This window comes from Peromyscus leucopus, chromosome 18 (genome assembly GCF_004664715.2).
Source record: "Peromyscus leucopus breed LL Stock chromosome 18, UCI_PerLeu_2.1, whole genome shotgun sequence".
NCBI lineage: Eukaryota > Metazoa > Chordata > Mammalia > Rodentia > Cricetidae > Peromyscus > Peromyscus leucopus.
The window spans coordinates 38525391-38542855 of record NC_051078.1 but is presented as its reverse complement, the minus strand read 5'-3'; the positions used below and the strand labels follow the sequence as shown (position 1 = coordinate 38542855).

Below are 17465 nucleotides of genomic sequence, written 5' to 3'. Positions count from 1 at the left end.
GATGTGCTGCAGACTCTAAGAGACCACAGATGCTAGCCCAGACTACTATACCCAGCAAAACTTTCAATCACCATAGACGGAGAAAACAAGATATTCCACAATAAAGTCAAATGTAAACATAGTTTACAAATCCAGCCTTACAGAAGTTGCTAGAAGGAAAAATCCAAACTAAGGTTGACTACACCCATGAAAACACAGGAAATAATCTCACACAAGCAAAGTTAAAAAAAAAAAGAAAAGAAAAGAAATACACACCAACAAGATTACAGTAATTAACAATCATTGGCTATTGATATTTTCAATATCAATAATTTTAATCCCAATAAAAAGATGTATATTTACAGAATGGATTCAAAAACAGGATTTATCATTCTGCTGCATACAAGAAACACATCTCAGCCAAGCAGTGGTAGTGCAAGCCTTTAATCCCAGCACTTGGGAGGTATATCTCTGTGAGTTCCAGGACAGCCTGGTCTATAGAGTGAGTTCCAGGACAGCCTGGTCTATAGAGTGAGTTCCAGGACAACCTGGTCTATGGTCTATAGAGTGAGTTCCAGGACAGCCTGGTCTATAGAGTGAGTTCCAGGACAGCCTGGTCTATGGTCTATAGAGTGAGTTCCAGGACAGCCTGGTCTATAGAGTGAGTTCCAGGACAGCCTGGTCTATGGTCTATAGAATGAGTTCCAGGACAGCCTGGTCTATAGAGTTCCAGGACAGCCAGGGCTACACAGAGAAACCCTGTCAAGACAGAGAGAGAGAGAGAGAGAGAGAGAGAGAGAGAGAGAGAGAGAGAGAGAGAGAGAGAGAGAGAGAGAGAAAGAAAGAAGAAGAGGAGGAGGAGGAGGAGGAGGAGGAGGAAGGGAGGGAGGGAAGGAGGGAGGGACCGACCTAAGAAGCAAGCTAGTGTAGCCACTGTAACATCTAACAAAATAGACTTCAAACCAAAACTAATCAAAAGAGATGAGAAAGGACACCTCATACTCAAAGGGAAAATCCACAAGGGCATTTCAGTTCTTAACATCTATGCCCCAAACACAAGAGCACCCAAGTTTGTGAAAGGAACATGACTACAGCTTAAATCACATACTGACCCTCACACACTGATAGTGGGAGACTCACTCTCACCAACAGTCATCCAGACAAAAATTAAACAGAGAAATACAGGAGGGAACAGATAGTTACAGAACATTTCACCCAAACAATATACCTGCTTCTCTACACCTCATGGAACGTTCTCCAAAATTAACCACATACTCAGACACAAAGCAAGTCTCAACAAATAAAATGGAAATAACTCCCTGTATCCTATCAGACCACCACAGATTATCAGCCAGGCAGTGGTGGCGCACCCCTTTAATCCCAGTACTTGGGAGGCAGACCCAGGTGGATCTCTGTGAGTTCAAGGCCAGCCTGGTCTACAGATCGAGATCCAGGACAGGCACCAAAACTGCATAGAGAAACCCTGGCTCAAAAAAAACCAAAAAACTTGGTATCAACAACACAACAGAAAGCCTACAAACTCATGGAAAATGAACAACTCTCTACTGAATGAAAAATGGATCAAGACAGAAATCAAGAAGTCTTAGCTAGAGTTTGCTTTTGCTTGTTCAGATTGTGACTGTACCCTGGTTATTCCTTCTTGAAGTGAAAGGGAATTTAATTTTGATTTTTATAGGAGCCCACAGTTGAAAGAGTTTGAACTTTTAAAGGAGATTTTGGAAGTTTAGAGAGATTGGCTATTTTAAAGAGACTGAAATTTAATATGCTTGTAAAGACTGTGGGACTTTTATTAAAGTCATTTATGTTTTTAATGTGAGATCTTGGAGATGAATAAGAAAGGAAAGGCTGTGGCTTAATAGTGATGTTTGTGTATCAAGCCGACAAGGGGTCAGTTGTACTGACTAGTCTTACGTCAACTTAACATACAAACTAGAGTCATCTGAAAGAAGGGAACCTCAACTGAGAAGATGCCTCCAGAGGATCCAGCTGTAGGCATTTTCTTAATTAGTGATTGATGGGGGAGGGCCCAGCCTATTGTGGATGGTGCCATCTCTGGGCTGGCAGTCCTGGGTTCTATAAGAAAGCAGGCTGGACAAGCCAGGGGGAGCAAGCCAGTAAGCAGCACCCCTTCACGGCCTCTGCATCAGCCCCTGCCTCCAGGTTCCCGCCCTATTTGTGTTCCTGTCCTGACTTCCTTCAAGGATGAATAGTGATATGGAAGTGTAAGCCAAATAAACCCTTTCCTCCCCAACCTGCTTTGAGGTCATGGTGCTTTGTTGCAGCAATAGAAACATGGCAATAGAAACAAGACAAACATGGAGAGTTTGAACTGATGCCTACACAAAATCCTAACCCCCATGTTCTAGTGTCTTTGGTACAGGAAGGTACTCTGTAGGCTACCAAAACAGACATGTAAACACTAGCCCAGCCACAAAACCTTTGATCTACAATCTGTGCTGCCTGTAAAATATGCCAGGGCAGTGGTGGCACAAAGTCTGCAGGAGGAACCAACCAATGTCTGATTTGACTTAAGGCCCACTTAGAGATGGAACCCATATCTGACAGTGCCTGGATGACCAAGAACCAGAGACCTAGGTTAGAACCAACTACTACTAGTATAGAAACAAAACATAGTAATAAGATGACTCCTAATGATATTCTGCTATACTCATTCATCAGTGGCTTATTCAGTCATCTGAAAAGCTTCCTCCTGCAGCAGATGGGAACAAATACAGAGACCCACAGCAGACATTATGCAGAGAGAGCTCTAAATGGGATGTCTCTGTAGTGGGTAGCTGTTCCAGCTTTGACCTGGAAGTATGACCCCTAATGAAGCTTCCAGTAACTGCCACACCTACCTATGGCCTGCCCCTGTGCTGGGGCCAAGATGAAAGCCCTTAAGACCTGAGATATGGACATTCAACCTGCTTGGTTCCTGGTGATCCTGGATGCTGGATGGCAGACCGAGTCAGAGTTCTCCAGAGAACCCGGCTGGACTGCACCTCACCTCTCCTGGATCCTGTAACAAACCCCTTTACTGGCTGTAAGTTACCCCAAAATAAACCTCCTTTTAACTACATGGAGTTGCCTTGTTAATCCCCACAATATGTCTCCATCAAATCCCACCCCTCAGAGCTCCAGGAACCCCTTGGAAGAAGAGGTGGAAGGAGTGTGGGAACCAGAGGGGATGGATGGAAGACACCAGGAGAACAAGTCCTTCCAAATCAATTGAGCAAGGCTCATGTGGACTCAGAGACTGAAGCAGCAAGCACAGGGTTACACAGGTCTGCACGAGGTCCTCTGTGCATACATTACAGCTTTAGATTATTGTTTCTATGGGACTCCTGAGTGTGTGAACGAGTGGGTCTGGTTCTTGTGCCTGCTCTTGGAGCTCTTTTCCTTCTGTTGGTTTGCCCTGTTTAACTTGGATGTAATGATTTTTGTCTTATCTTATATTTTATTTTGTTATGTTTTGTTGTTATGTTAGAAACCTGTTCTTTTCTAATGAGAGACAGAAAGGGAGTGGATCCAGATGGAAGAGGAGATGGGAAGGAACTGGATGGAGTAGAGGGAGGGGAAACTGTAATCAGGATATATTGTATGAGAAAAGAATCTATTTCTAATAAAAGGGGAAATGTTCTTTAAATAAAAAAAAAGAAGAAGAGAAATAAAGAAGGATTTGGGCTTAATGATTAAGAGCACATAGTGCTCCTCCAGAAGAGACAAGTTCAGTTCCCAGCACCCACTTTAGGAGCCTGATAAATGACCATTAACTCCAGCTCCATGGGACCCAACACCCTTGTCTGAACTCTGCAGGCACTGTATTTACATTTGCGCAGACACACACATGGACACACATGTATATATGACTAAAAAAATAAATGAAAGAAGAACTGTTGTGATTTCAACTCAAAACAACGTTTTCCTACCGTAAGTTATTTCTATATATGTGAGTATTTGCCTGAATGTACGTATGTGCAGCTAATGCAGTGTCCACCACGGTCAGCGGTGTGTCGGATCCCCTGGGACTGGAGTTACAGGGGTTATGAGCTGCCAGGTGAGTTCTCTGCAAGAGCAGTAAGTGCTCTGACCACCAGGCCACCGCTCCCGCACCTACCTTAACTTTTCTGTCCACCGAGCAGGTCGCTATGTAACTGTCATCTGAGGAGAATGCACAGCAAAGCACTTCATCCTCATGAGCTTTGATTTCCAGAAGTTTCTCTCCTGTCTCAGCTTTGAACACCTGTAGAACAACAGTAAGGTCTTTTTTACTGTAAACCACTTATCTATCCATAGGGCATCATTTAATGAAAACACATCTCTGAAAGTTCTTAATCACTGCTGTTTTCAAAACAGAAATGAAACTTAACAAAATGACTCAAAAATCAGAATTTGTCAGAATTCCTAAGTGTAAGCATAGACAGAGAAGTGTCCATTGTTAAGTGTTGCTAAATATCACTAAGAAGAAGTGGTGATATACCTTCAGTTCTTGGAATTATATTGACAAATTCTAAACAATCAAATATGCTTTCTTCAGGGGCCATAAAAGCCAAAGGCTGCAGATATAGTTAGCAGTAGAGTGCTCGCCCAAAAAGCACAAAACCCTGACTTCAATCCCAGCACTATCAGGAATTCTCTAAGGCCAAAATGAATATAATTGGTAATCAAGTACCACAGAAACGAGTACACAATTATGACGTTGGAAAGACTCAAACTATTCTAAATAGAAAAGCTGTACTAATTTGACTTTCTTCAATGTGCAGGTAGAGAACAAATGTGGGGGGAAAGGACTCATTCCTACTTCCCCTTTGGAGATAATCTAGTCTAAATCCCGTTTACAGTCAGAAGTCTTTAGCCTTTGAGAACTTGTTTAGCCAATGATTTTTCAGCAGAGTTCTATTTGCTGATGACATCCGCCTGTCCATTAAGAACTGTCATTTTCTCATTACCCATAATGGCAAATGGATGAACAGTAACTGCCAAGGTAAAGAGTTCCTCGACGTCCCTGGCGAGCTGGAACTACTAAAAGCAGCTCCATCTTTAATATTCTGAAGAACCTTCTATGTTCAGAGTTTTACCTTTCTTTACCTCTAAATTTCAGTATTTAAACATATTCTAATCTGCACAAGTAGGCCACGTGCCTCTTCCAGGTTTTTTCCAAGAGAGGCATCTTACCTGTACAGTTCTATCAGCTCCACAAGAAGCTACTCTCTGACCGTCCTGAGAAAAGCATGCATGGTAAACAGCATCTGTGTGGGGGCGGACAACTAAGCGGGAGAGGTTCTTGACAGTTTTCTTGTTTCTAAATGCAAGTGGAAAATGAAGAGAAATTCAATGACTAAGGATAAAAGTCATGTTTTCTTTCAATAATGTGTCTTTTAACATGGTTGTATTTCTCCCAATCACAAAATTCTTGAATAACTAACATGTAAATGACAGTACAGAACACCTAAAGAAAAAAGCAATCTAACAAAAGTGACATTCTCAGAGAAACACTATCTTACATCAAGCCACTTGGCATGTGTTACAAATGTCACTGAGTTAAGAGAAATCCACATAATCAAACACATGCCACTTTTGTTTTCCCTTTAAAAAAAAAAAAAAGATTTTACCTATATGTGTTTTGCCTGCAGGTATATCTGAGCACCATGTACACGCAGTGACCACAAAGGTCAGAAAAGGGCATTATATCCCCGGAACTCAAGTTACAGGTGGTTGTGAACTACCATGTGGGTGCTAAGAACTAAACCTGGTCCTCTGCAGCAAGTGCTCTCAGCCACTGACCCATCTCTCCAGCCCCTCTATTTTCTTTTGATACATTAATGTGATATGTGTAAGCATCTTTTTTTTTTAATACTTTTAAAAGTAAAGACACCATTGCAGAATGAAACTCACACTACACATAATGATAAACTTTTAAAATGTTTTCCTCTAACTCCACTCAGATGGGGGTGGGAGGTGGGGACACATAAAGCAATGTGTCTTTCTATCTTAATTCTACAGAATGCAAACTATGCCACTAGGAGGGATATTATATTATTGCCCACAAGCTTAGATAAAGAGGGTATGTGTACTTAAAATAGGACCAAGTATTAGAGAAAAAGTGAGACTACAAGCCTGTATAGAAAACAATTATACTTCACCAGAAGTGATACATAAGTACAATATGAGGATTAAAATTATGACAACCTGTAAGGACATATAAGCTACTTGCAAAATTCGGAGGTCTAGACTAAGAGTATAATCTTTCCAGTTGAATGCAATGGCTCACACTTGTAATCTCAGATACCTGGGAGCCTACAGTAGAAGGACCCAGTGTTCAAGCCCAGCCTGAACATCGAGGCTGTCTTGAAAACAAAACAAATACAACCTGTCCTTCCTTTGATCATCTACTCAGTTCCTTAGAGCGAAGACAGTGGTCTTCACAATGACAGACGCAGAGCACAAGGATAACAAACGGACACAAGAACAAACTACTTCTTTAAAACTCAAACTCAAACGTTACTTATGCAATGTAAAGCCTTGTACAGCTGAAAAAGAAAGGATTCTAGTGCTGAAGTAAAGCATTCTTGGAATATGGTCTGGTCCAGTCTAGGTAAAGAAGAACACAACCATGGCTGACGAGCCGTCCTGTGCCAGCATCCTACGCTGGCACAGTGGGGGAGACGCAGAAAACAGTAAAAACTGAATGTCTCAGGAACTCCTCAGGGAGAAAGAACTGGATCTCTGTCCATTTCATCACATCAAGTGTGAAGAATCCATGCAAGAGCTGGAGACACGGCTCGGTTGTTAAAGTGCCTAACCCACAACCATGGGGACCACAGTCAGGTCCCCAGAACACACACTGCCAGGTGTGTGTGGCAGCCTGCCTGCAATTCCTGCGCTCAGGAGACAAGGTGGAGGCAGGGGTTTCCTTAGAGCAAGCGGGCTAGCCAGATTAACCCTGCTGGCCAGCTCCAAGTTCAACTGAGAGACCTGTCTCAGTGAGTACAATGGGGAGAAGAGGGAAGACTTCACATGTCAACTTCAGGCTTATGCACGAGCACACACACACACACACACACACACACACACACACACACACACACAAACATCATACACACATCCAAATGTGCATATACAGACACATTTTTTAAAAAGATTTCATTTAGCCAGGTGGTGGTGGTGGTGGTGGTGGTGGTGGTGGTGGTGGTGGCGGCGGCGGCGCACGCCTTTTATCCCAGCACTCGGAAGGCAGAGGCAGACGGATCTCTATGAGTTCAAGGCCAGCCTGGTCTACAGAGTTAGTTCCAGGACAGGATCCAAAAGCTACACAGAAACCCTGTCTCGAAAAACCAAAGGAAAAATAAAATTTCATTTAGTCACTAACTAAACAGGAATTTATCAAACATCCCCAAGTTTCTACTGAATACAATGGTAAGGAGCAGGCAGATGGCAGATGCCATTGCTCCTCCTAGTAACAACAGCTAATGCTACGAAGCACTCTCTGCGAGCTGGATACTGCTCTAAGCTCTGTGTGTATGCAAGAATGTATAGACACAGCCCCCTAGACCTCTCTATGCTAGGACTATTTTATGAATTGGTATAATTAGGCAAGAGAAGTTGAATAAAATTTCCCTAATAACTGACAAGTATAACTGAGAGCTGGAACTAAAGCCCAGGCAATCCAGAACAAGAATCCTATCCTAATTTCCATACTATTCTGCACCCGGGATAGATGGACTAATACAGAAGAAAAGTAAGCAAAAAGACAATCACAACAAAAGCTTACAAGGGAGAAGAGAAAAGCAACATGTATCCGACCGAGAACATCAACAGGTCTAATGGAGCTCCCACAAGGCTGCTGCCCTGAGTGGAAGCCACCCTTCGCCTTGCATTAATGAAAGTAAAACTCCACTTTTAAAGAAAATGCTCGGCCGGGTGGTGGTGGCGCACGCCTTTAATCCCAGCACTCGGGTGGCAGAGCCAGGCGGATCTCTGTGAGTTCGAGGCCAGCCTGGGCTACCAAGTGAGTCCCAGGAAAGGCGCAAAGCTACACAGAGAAACCCTGTATCGAAAAATCCAAAAAAAAAAAAAAAAAAAAAAAAAGAAAATGCTCAAAGATGGTTGAATCTGGGAAAGGAGGAATAGGAAGTATGAATTTCCATTTTACATCTCTCAGTTTTTTAACTAAAAAAATTTAATTATGTGTGAGTTTATATGTGGGTATGTGAGTGTGAGTGCAGTGCCCACGAAGGCCAAAGACATCAAATCCCCTGATGCTAGCTAGGGTCGTGCGCAGTGGTGAGCCACCCAACAGAAACTGAACTTGAGTCCTCTGCAAGAGCAGTAAGCACTCTTAACTTCTGAGCTATCACTACAGCTCTTCAATTAGCTATTTTCACCAAGAAACAGGTCATGAGCCAGAAGGATGGCTTAACAGGTACTGACACTTACACCCAAGCCTGATGCCAACCTGAGCTCAATCCCAGGGACCGACTTAGTGAAAGAGGGAACCAATTCTGCAAGTTATTCTGACCTCCACGGGGGCACTGGGGCACATTCACCCACACCTAAACACACACATACTCAAAGTAAATGAATAAATGTGATCTTAAAAACTGAGCCATCTCTCCTGCCCTGAGAACAGCCTTTTCAAGATCTGGAAGAGTTGGAGCTGGAGAGACAGGTCAGCAGTTAAGAGCACTGACTGCTCTTGCAGAGGACTTAGCTTTGGTTCTCAGTATCCACATCAGATAGCTTACAATCACCTCCAAGTCCAGTGCTCTCTGGCCTTTCCAGAAACCTACATATTTGTGGTGCACATAAACTTATTCAGACATACACTATACATAAACAAAAATAAATAACACATCTTTCTTTCTTTTGCTTTTCTTCTTTTTTTTTTTGTCTTTGTTTTGGGGGGTTTTACTTGTTTATTTGTTTGTTTGTTTTTCAAGACAGGGCTTCTCTGTGGAACAATCCTAGCTGTCCTGGAACTCACTCTGTAGATCAGGTTGGCCTCAAACTCACAGAGATCCACCTGCCTCTGCTCCCGAGTGCTGCAATTAAAGGTGTGCGCCACCACACCTGGCTAAATAACACATCTTTTAAAAAAAAATTAAAGAAAAAAAAAAAAAGATGTGAAGAATCAGGCTGGAGAAAATGCCTCAAAGAGATGACAGGAGTTTGTATCCTCAAAGTCCATCTAAATGCTAGGTGGGCATGGCAGCTTGCCTACTCTCCTACCTCAGAAGGCAGACACACAGCAGACTCTCCAGAGCAAGCTGGCCAGCAAGATGAGCCATATTAGGGAGCCCTTGCTTTGACTGAGGATCCTGCCTCAAAGAGTAAGGAAAAGCTATCATGGAAGATTCCTGATATAAACCTAGGTCTTCCACGTCCATATGCTCACACATGCATGCACATTGCATACATAATTACAAACACATATACATTCATAAATACGAAAAGAAAAAAGGACTGGAAATGTTTTTTAAAAAAGATATAGAAGAATTAAATTAAATTCATTAAATAAAATCTCTAGGGCAAAGAAAACTAAAAGTGACTTTATAGGCATTATCTCATTTAAATCTTCATTAAAGCAGTATTTACCTCAAAGGATTATCATCTCCACTTCACACATGAGAAACTAACGTATTATATGTTCAAAAATCATAAAATGACAATGTTTTAGTATGGAGACTCAAACCGAGGTCTGTGGCTCCAAGTCTATGGTCACCACTGCCACACTAGATTATAGTAGCATTTGACAGTAATACTTAGGATGACCTACCTGTCTGTCTAGGAACTGTGATGATGCAATTATTTTCTCCTATGCTTACTTCTCTGGAACCTTCCACCAAGTAGGAACACTTATTAAGTTTCTAAAGTAGTTAAATCTCACAGAGTGTGTCTAGTCACCCCCAGGAAGGAAAAGAACAATGAATAATGGAGTCTGGTCTCTCTAGCAACTCACACCCACTCCAGGTAAAGCCTTCCACTGTCCACCTCCTGCTTGGCCTGTAGCTTTGCTTGTTGATAAACTTCCGAAGTTTCTGGTTCACAGAGGCCCAGCTGTACAATATTAGGAAATGGCTGCCGTCCAAGAAGGTGTCCATTTAAGGATAAAAACTCTTGAAAATTCTCACAAACTGCACAGTCCTACGAATAAACTGAAATCTGTTAGACACATAGCCAGAGCAAAACCTGACATCTTTTTCTTTGTATGATCTTGACATTTTAAAACTTAAATGAAATATTCCCTACATGAACTAAAATATGAACAGCCAACCACCAGGCAATAAATACAGTTACAGTGTGTGTGGTGTGTGTTCTCTCTCTCTCTCTCTCTCCTCCCTCCTCCCCCCTCCTCCCTCCCTCCCTCCTCCCTCCTCTCTCTCTCTCTCTCTCTTCTCTCTCTCTCTCTCCCTCTCTCTCTCTCTCTCTCTCTCTCTCCTCTCTCCCTGGTTGTTGCTCAACATGTAAGCTCACAGTCACTGCTTCGGTGCTGTGCCTGCCTGCAGGCTCCTTGCCATGACAGCTCTGGACACATCCAAGCCCCCGATTAAATGCTTTCTCTTAGAAGTTGCCTTGGTGCCGGGCGGTGGTGGTGCACGCCTTTAATCCCAGCACTTGGGTGGCAGAGCCAGGTGGATCTCTGTGAGTTCGAGGCCAGCCTGGGCTACCAAGTGAGTCCCAGGAAAGGCGCAAAGCTACACAGAGAAACCCTGTCTCGAAAAACCAAAAAAAAAAGAAGTTGCCTTGGTGTGTCTTAACAGCAACAGAAGAGTTCTTAAGACGGAAGTTGTTACCAAGGACTGAGGCACTGCAGGACAGGACTGCCCGTACTGGGTTTTGGAGAACTATGGAAGACAATGGGACTCTGGACTAGAAAGAGCAGCTGAATGTCGTAAGCGGGGCTTAACTGGCCACCCGAGCAGACGCTTGGAAGACAGTAGTGCAGACAGCAATGTGAACCATGGAGGCCCAGCCCAAGAGGTTTCAGAACAGAACAACGTCAGGAACTGGGTTAGAGACTATGTTTGTGAGAATCTGGTAAAGAACGTAGCTGTTTTCGTGCCTTGTCCAATGAGTCTGCCTGAGGCTAAACTGAAGAGTTCTGAACTAATTTCGTTGACGGAGATTTCAAGAGAAAGCAGGGCAGAAAGACTTACTGGATCCAAAAATAAATAAATAAATACAGTGGTCCTCTACTAACTTTTAGACTCAGAGTAAAAAAAAAAAAAAAAAAAAAAAAAACTCAGTATCACTGGGCATGGTGGTTCATGCTGTTAATCCCAGAATTTTAGGCAGAGGCAGGCAGATCCCTGTGAGTTTGAGGCCAGCCTGGTCTACATAGTGAGTTCCAGGACAGCCAGAGAGATATATACAGTGAGAACCTGTCTCAAATTAAAAAAACAAAAACCCTGAAAACCATTCTTCCTCAATTTTCCAACTTCAACCCTCCCTATATTCTCTGTAGGCCGGGAAGCAATTAACTACACTCAAAGGTCACTGAAAGAAAATGATCTCCATTCTGCTCATTCCCACCATTAAACCTAGAATCAAATGTCAAAACGAGACATCCTTTAAATACAAAGTGTTCTTGGTGGCAGTGCGTACGCCTTTAATCCCAGCACTCGGGAGGCAGAGGCAGGTGGATCTCTGTAAGTTCGAGGCCAGCCTGGTCTACAGAGTGAGTTCCAGGACAGCCAGGGCTATACAGAGAAACCCTGTCTTGAAAATACAAAAAATAAAAACAAAAACAAGAAATAAATAAATGCTTCACATTAACACATACCTTTTCATCCAATATATGACTGTATTCCACAAACTCATGGATCAGATGGGCAGGGCCAACAAGTTCCGTTTTTGCTTTAATCCAATCCAGGGAAAACAATAAAGCACAAAGTTCCTTAAAAATAAAGGAAAATAGTAAGACAGGGGCACTGTAAAAAAAGAAGAGGAAGAAGAATTTCAGCTGGAGCCTCATCATCCTAACACTACTGAGGAACACTCTGCAGACATCTAAAATTTAAGACCAGAGGAAAGATGGTAAAATGAACATATAATCTCAAAGAAATATAAAATGGGCCCCACATCTTAACTCGAAACAAACTTCAGTTGTATAAAGTATTTAAATATAAAACAGAAAATTTTTTAAGAATGTAAGAGATTAGGTAAATTATTTTTTAACTCTGAGGTAAAGGAAATCTTTGCAATATGACACAAAAACAAGACATAAATACATGTGAATGTGCTCACATGTACAAACATACACACACAAACACATGCACACATTTAACTAAATAAAACTCCAAATATTCTATGCAGTAGAAAGCAATATATACAAAACTTTCAAAGATATATGAATAAACATTACTGTAACACATAGTAAGGGTCAGGCTTAATGTGATTCTTTATAGAAAATCATAATGAAACAACATAAATGCCAACAAGGAAAAAAAAAAAAAAACAGGTAAAAGGTGAGAGGTCTCAGATGTGGTGCCATACACCTGGATTCCTAGGCTTCAAGAGTCTGAGGCAGGAGAACCACGAATTTGAAGCTGGCCTGGGCTACACAGGTAAAAGCAAAAAGAAAAGAATGAGAGCTAGTTTACAAAATAGATGTGCATATAACCAATAATCAAAATTTCACCAGTAATCAGTGTGAAAGATTACCACTGCTACAATGCTGAACTGCTAAAACTAAAGGAATGGTAAGAATACTGGCTACAGCCAGGCAGTGGAGGCACAGGCTTTAATCCCAGCACTCAGGAGGCAGAGGCAGGAGGATCTGTGAGTTCAAGGCCAGCCTGGTCTACAGAGTGAGTTCCAGGACAGCCAGGGCTACATAGAGAAACAGTGTCTTGAAAAACAAAACAAACAAACAAAAAAGAATAGTGGCTATTATGAAACAAACGAACACTCTCATCCACTAGTGGAGGTGATCTAGCAGAGGATATCCTACAGAGTGGTTTGGCAACCTGGACTCAAATTTAAACTCTACACCCCATTAATCCAAAACTTTGACTTACAGAAGTGTACATAGGATAAGAATGAACATACTAAGCAATCTGTCCCCATTCCTTTCCCAGTCTCAGCACAGCTCTACAGTGACACAGACGGGAGCTGGGGAAGACGCCTCAGTGGTCAAGTCCTACGCAAGCGTGAGGTTGATCCAGGAGCCATGGGGGAAAGCCAGGGTGGAGGATGGTGCTTGTAACCCCAGTGCTGGGAAAGCAGAGCAGGCAGAGCCCGGGACTTGTTAGCCATCCGACCTAACCCACTAGCCCGGGACTTGTTAGCCATCCTACCTAACCCACTTGTTAAATATAAGTCTCAGGCCGCTGAGAAACCCGACCTCAAATAACAACATAGATACCTCCCAAACAACACCGGGTCTCCACATGTACACATGGGCACAAGTATATGAACACACACTTGCACGTACACATGTGCACACAAAAGCAGTATACAGCTTTAAGAGCTGTATCACGCCGATAAATGACATGAAAAGACAACTACCAAAGACAACTAAGTGGCAAAAAGCAATATATAATGTACTATTTCAATGTGATCCCTCTGTTTAAAAAAAACAAGTGTCTAAGTAGAAAATGATCTAGAAAGCAGGATATAAAATTATTGGCGCCGGGCGGTGGTGGCGCATGCCTTTAATCCCAGCACTCGGAAGGCAGAGGCAGGCGGATCTCTGTGAGTTCGAGGCCAGCCTGGGCTACAAAGCGAGTTCCAGGAAAGGTGCAAAGCTACACAGAGAAACCCTGTCTCGGGAAAAAAAAAAACAAAAAACAAAAAACAAAAAAACTATTGGCAATTACTGTGGTCTTCATTTTCTTCATTGTAGATGTCTTCTAAATTCTTCCAAAGAAAATAAATCTCTACCTTTACAATCAGAATAAAGGCTAAAGAAAAGATTCTGTCACACTATCATACATATCAAAAGCTTAAGAAAATACATGGAGGCATGTATGGTGGTGCATGCCTTTAATCTTAGCACTCGGAGGGAGAAGCAGGTGGTTCTCTTGAGTTCCAGGCCAGCCTGGTCTACATAAAGAGTTCCAGGACAGCTAGGACTGTTCCAGAGAAGCCTTGTTTCAAAAAACAAACAAATGAACGAACAAAAGGAAGGAAAAGAGGCGGGGGAAGGAAGGGAGGAAAGAAAAATTAATGAACTGGTTTTACAAAGTGGTTTTTTTTTAATACTTTTTTTTATTTAAGATTTATTTATTATGTATACAGTGTTCTGTCCACAGGCCAGAAGAGGGCAACCAGATAGATGGTTGTGAGCCACCATGTGGTTGCTGGGAGTTGAACTCAAGACCTCAGGAACATCAGCCAATGCTCTTAACCGCTGAGCCATCTCTCCAGCCCCCCAAAATGGTTATTTTTTTAAATATATTTTATTTATTCTTTAAAAAAATTTCCTATATCTAAACAATGTATCTTGATCATATCCACACCCCATTCCCTTTAGGTATTCATAAACACATTTTCTTCTTAACTTGTATCTTATTTTAATAACACATTAAATTAACTAGTTCTGCTCACATGGTTATGAGTATGGGGCAAGCCACTGGGGTACAGGCAACCTACCAGTGGCCATACCCCCAAAGAAAAGGGGCTCTTCCTCCTCTAGCGGTCATCAACTACCAATAGCTTCTCAATGAGGGGTGGGACCTCATTAGCCCCTTGGCATTCTGAGCTGGAATTTTTTTTTTTTTTTTTTTTTTTTTTTTTTTACTTAGAGGGTACTGGATACCCTGGTACTACAAACAGTTGTGAGCCACCATGTGGATACTGGGAATCCAACCCAAGTCTCCTGGAAAAGTAGCCAGTGCTCTTAACTGCTGAGCCATCTCTCCAGCCCTCTCCCTGAGCTGGAATTTTTAAATGGCTTGGTCTATGCAGGTTTTATACAGGCAACAGTGACGTCATATCCAATAGGCAGCATTGCATAGTGGAGCTGGTAGTCATGACTTCAAATCCCATCTGTTTTCCAGTTTTTATGTTTTGTCCATAATTCTCAGACTCCCTCACAGCTTACTCAGTGTCTGCAGTCTTAGGAGGTAGGTGTATAGGATGAAGATAGCCACTGTCAATTCCTACCGTCACCTTTTCAACTGCTTAGTTCATGTCCCAACATCTGCCGTCTCTCTACTGCACAGGCCTGCAGTCATCCTTGATTCTTCTCCTCCTGTTATAATGCACGTCAAACCCACCAGCATTCATGGGTTTCCCCTTTACCACCCCTGTGGCTGTTGTTTTTGACTCTTGGCTCTTTTGGCTCCTTGAGGGGCCCGCCACCCAGCTCCCAAATAATCACATGGAGACTTATTCTTTCTTATAAAGGCCCGGCCTTAGCTTGGCTTGTTTCTATCTTTTGCCTCTGGGCCTTTACCTTGCTCTACTTTTGTATACCTTACTTTACTTCTTACTCCATGGCTTGCTGTGTAGCTGGGTGGCTGGCCCGAGTCCTCCTCCTTCTCTCACTCCTAGATCTTCCTTTTCTTCCTGATCCCTCTTTTGCTCCTTCTATTTATCCTCTCTGCCCGCCAGCCCCGCCTGTCCTTTCTCCTGCCTCACTACTGGCCCTTCAGATCTTTATTAGACCACCAGGTGTTTTAGCCAGGCCCAGTAACACAGCTTCACAGAGTTAAATGCAACATAAAAGAATGCAACACATCTTTGCATCATTAAACAAAAGTCCCACAGCACAAACAAACGTGACACATCTTTAACTAATATTCTACAACAGTCCCTTCCTCCTCTCTGATTTACTCATTGTCTTACTATAAATGTAGTTTCTCTTCCCCATTGTCTATTTAATGAGAGCAGACACTGTCTGTGGTGTAGACTCATAATGAAGAACAATAGCATTCTCTAACAAGCACTCAATAAGTACTCGATGAATGAATGAATATCCTTTCCTGCCCTCTATTTCCACATAAAGCTAACAAACAAATCCACACTGCAGACAGAGGGGAGCTACAGCTAAGAGGAGAAACCGATTCATTTGCTGCAGTCACTAAGATACCCTTTTTTAATCACAAGAAAAAATAGAAAAAAAATCTTACACAAGACATATTTTCACTAATTAAAAAAGTCTAGTTGGCGGTGGCACACGTCTTTAATCCCAGGACTCGAAAGGCAGAGCCAGGCAGATCTCTGTGAGTTTGAGGCCAATCTGGTCTATGGAGCAAGACCCAGGACAGACACCAAAACTACACAGAGGAAACTGTCTCGAAAAACCAAAAAAAAAAGTCTAGGGCTAGGAAATGGCTCACAGAGTAAAGATGTTTGCATCAAACCTGTCAACCTAAACCTAATCCCTATAACACATCGAGGAAGCAGAGGTCCACAAGCTATCCTCTGACTTCCACATGCACTCCAGGCCATGCATACATCCAAACAGCATTACAAAATGTCTCTGTGAGTTCAGCAACCACTACAGATAGTTAAAAGCGAAATACAAAAAAATTCTCAAAAACAAAAAAAAAAAAAACATACAAAATAAATAATATAATAAATAACATTCTTTAAATTCTAATAGGGTAAAGCATGACACCAAAGAAAATTTTGACACAGAATTTAACTATGTAAAAATTCAAATATCCAGTAAAATAGAGTAATATAATTTTTATTAATTTCTTCAATAAAATTTAATAACTCAAGGAAGAGTTAGAGAGACGACTCAGCAGTTAAGAGCACGTGCTGTTCTTGCAGAGGACCTGGGTTCAGTTTCCAGCATCCACATCAGGCAGCTCACAACCATTAGTAACTCTGATTCCAGGGGCCTGGCACTGTCTTCTGGCATCCCCGGGTACAGCACACACAAGGTGCACATACATACATGCAGCCAAAACACTCATACACATAAACTAAAAATAAAATCTTTAAGAGAAATAAATAAACCCGAAGGGAAAAAAACATTTACAACCTATGGAAAAAGTTAAGTGAAATAAAGTAATTTTCAAAAGTGTCCTCTTACTTTGTGCATATTGGCACTGGCCATGTGATAAGCTAGGAAGTTGTACCAATACATGCAGTCCTCCTGATCTGGAGACAGAGTGTTGGGCTGGTAATACCTCTGAAATTGAGTGACCATCTTCCTGTGCAGATCCTGAAACACAAACCAAGCATGTCACAGAACACAAACAATATAACCTGAGCAGCACAGTATCTCCCATTTCCAAAGCTATAAAGAAAACCTCTCCTACAAGCTTGTCACCAATGGGAAAGTTAGTCGTTCTACAGTGGAGAAATCAAGTAAATTCCCACTTTAACCAAATAATCAACATCTACATTATCCGTAAGACACATCAACCTCAGTCCCTGACGGGGTGTGACAAAGACACAGCATCATTTCCGTGTAATTCTTTAAAAAAAAATTGAGCAGCAGGTGGTGGCGCACACCTTTAATCCCAGCACTCTGGAGGCAGAGGCAGGTGGATCTCTGTGAGTTC

At 42.2% G+C, this 17465-nt stretch overlaps 1 protein-coding gene across 5 annotated transcripts in view; it reads right to left on the bottom strand.

The window, feature by feature from the left end:
• The window catches only part of Apaf1 (apoptotic peptidase activating factor 1), an 84270-nt gene that overhangs the window by 43330 nt on the left and 23475 nt on the right, over positions 1–17465 (bottom strand). For 4 of the 5 annotated variants that reach the window (XM_028880218.2, XM_028880219.2, XM_037196824.1 and 1 more), the window contains 5 exons: positions 16991–17122; positions 11783–11896; positions 9959–10143; positions 5176–5302; positions 4118–4243 (listed from right to left, as the gene is read on the bottom strand). In XM_028880218.2, coding sequence (XP_028736051.1) covers positions 4118–4243; positions 5176–5302; positions 9959–10143; positions 11783–11896; positions 16991–17122 — 684 coding nt within the window. Of the gene's footprint in view, positions 1–4117; positions 4244–5175; positions 5303–9958; positions 10144–11782; positions 11897–16990; positions 17123–17465 lie in introns of those variants that run through there. The other variant, XM_037196825.1, reaches the window with a different exon arrangement.